The following is a 9,666-nucleotide window of genomic DNA, read 5'->3' on the forward strand; positions in this document are numbered from 1 at the left end:
CTCGTCATCACCATCATCCTCATCTTCCAATGGCTCGTCATGCTCCCCACGGTCATCCTCCTCGTTCTCTCGAGTGTGCAATGGTATGAACTCTGCCCCTCCTACCCATCCATCAATGTCCAGCACAGCATTGTGAAGGATAACACAGCATGATACCCAACGACATGCCCGGTAGTGGTCCTGCTTCCGATTGATGCGGATGCGTAGCCCGCGCAGCGATTGCCACCGGCCCTTGAGTGCCCCCATGCAATGTTCAGAGTGAACATGCAGAGAAGCAACAAAGCGGTCAAACAGGGCATTGTCGGGTTCAAGCGATGCGGGCTTCTTGTGGACTGATATGGTGCGCTTGTTTACTGTATATGCAGAGTCACCCCAGGCAAACTCGCGTCCTTTGAACATCCAGTCAGGATACTTGGCTGCGGCGGTATGGTCGAATGCCACAGAGTCATGGGCTGCACCCGTACACCCGCAAGCGTAATCGACAATGCGGAGATTAGATGGAGCATTCCCTATCTGTAGCCCAAGTTAGTCAATGTTTGGGTGGAAGATCTGACAGCAAACCTGTGCATTCAGACCATAGTTGCACTTGCGTGTGTAACATATTATGCATCACCGTCAAGGCCGGGACGGGCATACAGAACGATGATCGTGCCATCGTACATGATCCACCCATCCCGCCACGATGACCCAGTGAACCCCAGATGCTTCTCAATCCATGCCTTTTCCACCTCCTTCTCTTCATCAGTCAGCTGGCGAACAAACATCTCATGCAGAGACATGATCGCCTCCTGGCAGCGATCCGTATAAAGCTCGACTGCGCCCTCCGAGCAGCCTGCCATCCTCGCTACATCCTGAACGGAGGCACCATTGCCATAGTGCCCCATCCTGTACAGTGTGACCGCTAACTGTGTGCGCACCGGTGTCTGCTCGTTGTTGGATTCATTATGGAAGACGGCATGATCTTCGATGAGGCGGAGGATGGTCTCAAAGACATTTGGGGAAACACGTAGCATGTCGACAAAGCGGTGGTGATGAGCTGGCCCAGGTCCTTGGCATACTCCCATGCAAGGTGTATGTTTCCTGCCTTGGGGACGGGCGGTCGGGGGTTGAGATAACGTGTTGTCATGATGGTGTGGAGAGTAGCGCAATCGTGCTCGAGTTCACGGAGGAGATTCTGGCTCGAGTCAGGGGGTAACATGGATATCTTCACAGCCATAGTGGCCATGTAGGCTTCAATAACCTCATTGTGGAGGTTTTGTGGAGGCATAGGAGCTGGTATCACTCGCAGTTGGGACAGCAGATGGTAGATACAGAGGTACCCTGCAGGTACAGGCAATGCGGCGGTGCGATGCTGATCTGATTACATAATGTCACACTTACCGTGTTTGGACGTTCTCGTGACCAGCACTTCCGTTTTCACTTCCATTTTCATTTTCGTTGTGGCTACTCTGAACTACCCTATTGCTTCCAGCACCAACTTTCAGAAGCCACTTTGCAAAGTCTTGGCTGGCAGGACTGTTCTCTAATCTCATGTTCTGTGTCAAGTGAAGCACCTGCATATGTCTCCACAAATGTGACCTGCGCAGGGAAGCAGCCACAATATGAGGTCTGGAGCCTTTGAAGACAACAGGAAGAGTCTGACGAAAATCTCCACCAAACTACAGTGATGCCTGCAAATGGTACATCCTTGTCCAAGATCTCACGCAAGCTTCTATCCACTGACTCAAATGCATGTCTATGCTGCATAGGGACCTCATCCCAGATTATCACTCCAGTTTGGTGAAGAACTCCATGTAGCTCACTGTCTCTCTTAATGCGGCATGTTGAAGTCTCATGAATAGGGATGGGAATCTTAAAGCATGAGTGTGCTGTTCTCCCACCTTCAAGCAGTAGAGCAGCCACTCCAGAAGATGCCACACAAAGTGCAACTTTTCCCTGAGATCTCACAGTAGCAGCAATAGTATTGCAGACATAGGTCTTGCCACAGCCACCTGCACTGTGAAGGAAAAACATCTTTCCCTCATTCAAGTTCACAGAGCTTATGACAGCATCATATGCAGCAGATTGCTCAACATTGAAATGGCCAACATTAGCCTCAGCTTGCTCCATGAGTGCCTCATAGTCATAGTCAAGCTCATGTTGCAAAAGAGGATTCTCAGCAATAGCTCCCCAAGGATGCTCAGGCATAGGCATGGGAGGAAAATCAGTTAGCTGTTTCCCAGACTTGAGAAGAATCTGATTGAGCAGATATAGCCCATAATCCCACACTTGATCCTCAGTAGGCTCAGCATAGCCAATTGCTATCAGCTTATGGCTCAGATCATCACATATCCCAGCTCTGAACTCATGCCATAGATCCTCAGGCTTGAGTGGATGAGAAAACAACAGAATGATTGCAAATAGACTTCTCAATGAAGAACCTGTCCTGAGCTGTGTAGCTTCTCTTAGGCATTGTCTCCATTCACCATCATCTTCCAAGAGACCTCTTGCAAGGCATGCATCCTTAAAAGTGGGATAATGGGCACCATCAAATGAGTAGAGATCATTCCAGTTTGTAGCACCTTTGACCACAGTCAAGAGAAGACGAAGATAAAATCTCTCATTGGCTGATGGATGGACAAAGTGCATTCTCCCAATGGCAAAGCCTCTCTGCCTCACTTTCCACTTCTTATTTCTCTGATCCCAAACAAATCTCTCAGGGAAGTTCTGATAGAGATGGTTCTTAGCATCCTCCAGCTCAGCATTGGCCTTGAACCACTCAGTGAGCTGGGTCTTGGATGATCTCTCTTCACCAACCACATCCTCAACCTGAGCATCTGACTCAAAGTATACAACCTGTTCATTTTTGAGATGAACAGGTAGCCTATAGACTGTAGGCTTTTCCTCATGCATGGGAAACTCAAAGATGTGCCAGGCAGCCTCAACAGGACCAATGTATCTGGCATCCACATAATCCTTAATCTCATCCACTTGGCCAACTTGCAAAGTTGTCCTGTCATTGCCTGTAAAGAAAATTAGAAAGAATGTATATGATGTATATGGATATACCCTCACCTTTGTAGATGTACTTGTGAATATATTTGACAGCTTTCACTGAAGCACAGACCTCCACATTGATGTGACAGTCAAACTCAGCCAACAGATGAGGGTTGTACGGAACCACATCCTGATTTGTGAACACTTGGCCCCTAGAGTTTGTGAAACTCCTCCCATTATCAGGCCTGGCATAGACAGGATACCCATCATCACCAAAGATGGTGTCCTCACAAAAGCTCCTGGGAAATCTCTTAGAGCATGTATTGTTGTCAGACATGCAAGGTGCATTGGGATATCCAGCACCACATGGGCCATGTAGCATGCACTTGGTCACAGTTGCATACAACTGAGGATGTTCAACTTGTTGAACAAGGAGTGGTGTGGCGTAGCTGAAGGCAAGACTACAAAGGAGCAAACAAAGGACTGTAAGGATGGAGGACTTACAACAGATCTCAAAGCTACTGAGGGGAAGGCTCAGGAGGCGTAGAATGAGAGGAGAGATCGTTACATTACAGGGGCATCCAGCCCAGTATATATACACATGAGAGAGCCATCACATGATCGTACAGTAAGTGTAGTAGCATGACATCGTAATGGTGCAATGAGCAATGATGCGATGATTGCACCATGGATAGAACGTACTGGAAAGGACTGGACAGGACCGGAAGGGAATCTGGACAGTCCTAGAACATGATATCATCGTGATGTCATAGTGATGTCATCAAGGAACGTGCTGGAACATCCTGGAAAGTACTGGAAGGTAGTGGAATGTTCCGTACAAGTCTAGAACAGATCATGTGCTACAGGTCTGGATCAAGTCCGTAAGAAATGTATGTAATATGTAGCAACGAAGAACATAAGTCCATAACGGGTAAAGGATAAGACCTATCCCGTAGTGTAACACCCAAAATAGTCGAAGTTCAACACAACTGGGTCAGGTAGCTGAGCACAGACAATGCTGTCTACTTGAGAGGCATCATGGATCTTATGTTCTTCCTTGAAGAATATGAGAAGATGCATGTGAGGAAGACCTCTCTTCTGAAACTCAATTGTGTATACATCAGCAGCTAAGTTGCCAAAAAATCCATCTTTGATTTTTTTGAGCAGAGCTTGTTTCTTCAACTGAAAGACCCTTGCTACAATGTCTGGACGATCAGCTGCAGTCTGATGCTTAGCAGGATCATTCTCAGCAGAATTGATTTCCAAAAGTGCTTCCTGAATCTCAGGCCAATTTGGATTGGCAGTCATAGTTAGGAACAGATCTGGCTTCTTATTCCTCCTACATATGGCCATTGAATCCTGAAACAGTTGGTACATATGCCTTGAACTCCCAGCATGAGAGGATGGCAGTATGAGTCTCTGTCCTTGTTGACCCATATTCACTTGTTCATTTTGTTGATCAGCCTGATTCATTGCATCCAACAGCCCTTGGTATAGCTCAGCTCTTATGGTTTTCTGATTGTGCCTAATCCAGTTCAAATTAGATGCCTCAATTGAAGCCCATGCATCCACCAAGTACTGTTGAAACAGACGACCTCCTCTGAACAGATAATCAAACTCATTGTTCTGAAGCAGCCTGGGATGAATCCTATATGCAAAGTAGCATCTCTGAGAGACATTGGCACTTCTCACTCTGTTATCTGGCCCTGGTATAGATGGTATGTTCATGTGCCATCCTTGATCCCCTCTTGGGAATAACATGACATAGTGGAGTGGGAGGTATAGAGGATGCAAGTTGCTCACTCTCTTCAGTCCTCCACCTTGTAAATGCAGGACAATATCTCTGTGTTTGTCAATATCCTCATCTCCAGAGCCAGGTATAACTGCAGCTACTTAGACACAGCCATGTGTGCTCTGATATATATTCACAATCACAACACAGTGGTTCTTCTATTTTCCCCAGCAACTGCCTTATGTAACACCCCGACCTAGTGCATAGTGTGGGTGTACCCATGGGTGTCTCAGAGCATACCCATACCCATACCCACATGGGTTGTATAAACATGCCATGGGTATGGGTTTTGCACGGGTATTATGGGTACCCATGGGTATGGGTAATGTTATGGGTAGTCCTATGTGCAGTTCATGCTTAATGGCTTGCAAGATATGATGACACTTATTGTGCAGAGGCCAGACTATCAGTCAGGCACTGTACAGTTGGTGAATTCTCATCATAAATTGATGCTATGTGCAAGACCAAGGATGAGCACCCCTCAGACCAGTTCACTGACTGTGTGGTCAATCACAACAGTGGGAGCTTCCAGTTTTTGTCCCACATACATGCAAGAACAATAGAAAGAGGAGTGGGTATGGGAGGGGTCAAAGCAAGGTTCCAAGTGTATCAAAGTCAAACATAGCAACACACAGGGGTGTACCCTTTTCCAAGTTGTAGACTTGTAGTGTTGTTGGCATGTCATGCTCACTTTTCAAACTGCAATAGAATGGGCAAGTGTGTTGCCTGAAGTAATAACTGAATGGTAGGTAATACAGGATATGCAAAGATGAAGGGGAAAACAATGTAAACAAGGCACAAGGATCACGGAAGCAAGGTATGTATTACAACTCATAACTCTGGTGGTTATACAAGTGTGCCATAACAGTACAAATAGCTATGCAGGTCCACAAGAACTGAGGATTGAAACTAGCAAGGTTGTATACATCAATAGATCTTACATATTTTACCAGATATGAACAGTGAGGCAATGGGCAGAGCCTTATAACATGTGCTGTTTACATATAGCAGTATCACAGGTCAACAGTCAGCAGATGAATATACCTCAGACTCAACAACTACAAAACTGAATCACAGGAAAGATGTAGCAGCAATCATGCTGATTTCTTTTCCATCAGGATCCCTTGTCACAGGTGACTAACTAAGCATTACACAGTATTACCAGCTGTCTAATAAGGACAGCTTTAAAGTAAGTAGGATTCAGTATGGTCACATTGTTTGGTAGAGCATTCCAGCTACACCATACTGACAAACACATGGCACTGCAGTAGCCATCATTGTGCATTGAAAAGGTTAGTTGAGCTTTCTCCTAATTCTTCATTTGAGCCACAACAGCACATACACTGCAATGCACATTAGATATTTCATTTACTTATTTGATGGCCTCAGCAATCTGTGTATTTTATTATAGCATATCAATATTGGCAAAAGCCATGTCATGCATGGTCAATGAGTCTTGAGGGAAATGATTGGTGACTTTACCATACTGCCACTATTGCAAAATACTTTCAAGCAAGCTTCAGAAAGGTGATACCCTAAATGCTAGCATACTATGAGAGTGACACAACACTGAATACCTGGCTAGGAATTAACATTGACTACTGCCAGTGGATAAGCACTGCAGAAGTCCATGGGTTTCATGGGTACATGGGTCAGATTTTGGCTACCCATACCCATACCCATGCATACCCATACCCATGACCCACATGGGTTATCCATACCCATGCAATGCACTACCCCGACCCAATGAGTGTAGGAATGTATACTGTTCTTGTTGTCCTTAATACAGACAGAGAGCAGACAAACACAATGGTTGAAAAAATTACAAATGCCTATAGGTATGGAAAGATGAAAATTGGGACACATGAACACTGATGTGACCCATATAGTGTTGGGATTCATGGAAAGAAGCATCAGCAACTGTTAATGTCACAATAACATTTCAAGAGTGGGACACAGTACATATATAATGCATGTATGCTGATTAATGATTCTCCATATGCCAGTTGGTTGAACTGATGCATTCATCCATTCTGAATATTCTGTCATTTCTACAGTATCTACTGGGCCCACAAGGCATTGCCCAGTGTGTGATTGCCAATTGGGAGGGCACCTGCCATATGTAGTAATAATGATTATGTGATAGCTCCTGCTTCACAGACCCACCCATAATATCCCTAGCCTGCATAGTTCCTTATGCTATGCATGGAACAAATCATAAAAATGTACAGGATATTCATTCTACGCCACATAACCTCCTTGTATAGGCTCAGAAAAACTCCAAACACCCCGGAAAATCAGTGAAGTATTGATGAATCACATATGAGTGGTCATTGTGCTCACCCAAAGCTCTGGCAGCACTTACCATACTTTGATATGGGACTACAGCTAACTCATGTGAAGGGGTGCAAGATATATGCAGACTGCCTACTGCTATGCAAGAAAAAACAGTGACATTGATGATAAAATTCTTGTTTACAGGTTCTTGCTCTCCATTGAATATTCATAGCTTCTGTGACAGATTCCTCAGGTCATGAATTAGAGAATTTTGGCAGTAACATAGCTTTGATAATCTGTGGATTCCCTGGACTCCTTAGTGTAAATTCTGAGGCACCTTTTGAACAGTAGGTGGCCACCTAATGCATTTAGCAGATTGCTGTTAGTGACTTGTTACATATATCTGAATTGACAATAACATGGAGTGATTTCAGGATAAGGGATGAGGAGAGGAATGCAAATGATCATTCCAGTATACTGCATTGAGAACATGTGACTTACTATCTTTCCATAGCATGAGCCACAATTCATGAAGAGGTATCATGAGTGTACCAAAATCAGCATGGTTGACATGAACAGACTCTGACATTGGGAGGTCTAGGCCAATGTAGTATCAATATGTAGGGAAGTATGACTCACTCAGTTCAAATGATACAATTGTTTGTGATCATTGTCATTATAGTTACTAGCAGTCCCTAGACAGATTCAATGATACAACAATCTCCCACTAGTAAAGTAGTACTATTGTTCAGTGTTTTGAGACAGTGCACAGCACAGGTGAAGTTGGGCAAGAACAAGTCTGCAACCACACATATCGTTGGATAATGGCTGTATAGCAATACCAGCATAGCTATCAATGATCAGTCAAACTTTCTGATGAAGAAATAAGCACATTTGGGATTCAATGCTCTGTGTCTTGTGGTACTGCAAATGAGGAATGAGCTGAGCAACAATAATGTAAGCACCTCTGTTACTACTATAATACTCTTTAATGATTTCAATTTGGCTTGCATAAGGTTATTGTGATTGTCACAGTTTGACAATTACTTTATAAAGCATAGAAGTTAGTCTCACAGACTAGTATATATCAATGCATTTGATAAGCAAGATTCAAGCAATGATTTTACAAGCCAGAAGACAAAAGACACAGACAATACAACTGGGATTGTATTGCCATGCATGGCCCACTCCCCGGCAAGCTGCTGTGATGCAGTTGATTGTTGCACTCAATGAGTGGTCCTCCACAGGCCAGTGCCATCCCCCCCCACTGGCATCTGCAGCACACTCACACAGAAGGGCAATATCTCCCCCCACAACACCACCTTAGTGTCCTTGAGGTTTGTGCTATGAGCAGAGGTATCATATGAGCAGGAATCCCAGTCATCACATGACAAGAAGCCAAGACCCACCTGAATGGCATGCCAATGTACAAAACAAGCTCATTTGCAACCTCACACACAAGCCTCTTGTCCATATCCCTTCCCTGCTCCTTCTTCATCACTTTCCACTGGCACATCCCTTGGAACTGGAAGGGCTTTTTATGCACCTTCCACTGCCTAATATGGGTCATCAGCTCCTTGAGGAGTGCCTCAGACATCTGGTACTTGGGTTGGTATTGCCACCCTCGGAAGAGGTCATGCCGCTCTGGCTGCAAGGTGTGGTGCAGCAGAAGAGGTCAAGCCGCTCTGGCTGCCAGGTGCAGGGCAGCGGAGGAGGGCAACACTGGGGATGTGGGGACTTATTGTTGCTGTTGCTGCAGCAATTGTTGCAAGACACTGGTGCTCAGACCCTCTGCGGTGCCCTGGCCATGCAAGGTGCACTGCTTCTTTGCAGGGGGCAGACCATCCTCACACAGTTTACCCTTACCTCTGGCACTGGAAGCCACCCTACCCACCTTTGCACCTTTATACTTCGCAGTCTGTGTGTGGCTGGTACCGGATGTCGATGGTGGATCAATCAGCTCCTCCTCCAACCACTTCTCCTCCTCACACTCATCTGGGTCCAGTCCACCCAGTTTATCCTGAAGAGCCATCCACCTGTTGTGCTTGACCATCACTGTTTCACTGGACAAGCCTTTTCGTGTTTGCCCCTTGTTACGATCCCTGAGGTACGAAGGTATCGTTCTTATGATGGACCACCATGAAACGCCTTAGCGATTCCTCCGGAATGGCAGTTTGTTCCCACAGTGCACGTGACTTGCAGCCACCCCGATAAGCAGAGATAAGTAACTGTTAGTATGGGTTGCTTATCTGAGTCTGAAATTTCAGACTCCCAGACGACGCGACTTGGACCAACAGATACAAACAAATGCAGTGGCTAAGCGCTCAGTTATGGATATGAGGCCCATTGAAACGCCTTAGCAGTTCCCCCAATAAGGAAACTGGTAAACATATCATGTGACTGGCAGCTTGGTGGGCCATTGCTCCAAGTGCTCACACACTGTAGGGCCTATATAGCCTCAGCCAGTAACAAATCATAGTATACATAGTATGCTCATCTGATAGCCCTTCATTCAGAGAGTATACAGAAATTCTATTGAGTGTATACAATGGCTGGCTAACCCAGGAAATGCAAAGCAAAAAAATGCACATGTGCCTCTGCAGATTCAATCTGCTTGTTTA

The 9,666-nt window shown here is 45.4% G+C and overlaps 1 protein-coding gene across 1 annotated transcript; it reads right to left on the reverse strand.

The window, feature by feature from the left end:
• Positions 1-8,271: 8,271 nt before the first annotated feature.
• Positions 8,272-9,098, reverse strand: B0H18DRAFT_962542 (uncharacterized protein; the record flags this gene model as incomplete). Its single annotated transcript, XM_048043115.1, has 3 exons — positions 8,272-8,389; positions 8,455-8,693; positions 8,940-9,098. The coding sequence occupies 3 exons, from the start codon at positions 9,096-9,098 to the stop codon at positions 8,272-8,274; spliced, it is 516 nt and encodes a 171-aa protein (XP_047884806.1).
• Positions 9,099-9,666: the final 568 nt, after the last annotated feature.

This window comes from Fomitopsis serialis (assembly GCF_022376445.1).
Source record: "Fomitopsis serialis strain Sig1Antser10 chromosome Unknown B0H18scaffold_367, whole genome shotgun sequence".
In the NCBI taxonomy this organism is placed as follows: domain Eukaryota; kingdom Fungi; phylum Basidiomycota; class Agaricomycetes; order Polyporales; family Fomitopsidaceae; genus Fomitopsis; species Fomitopsis serialis.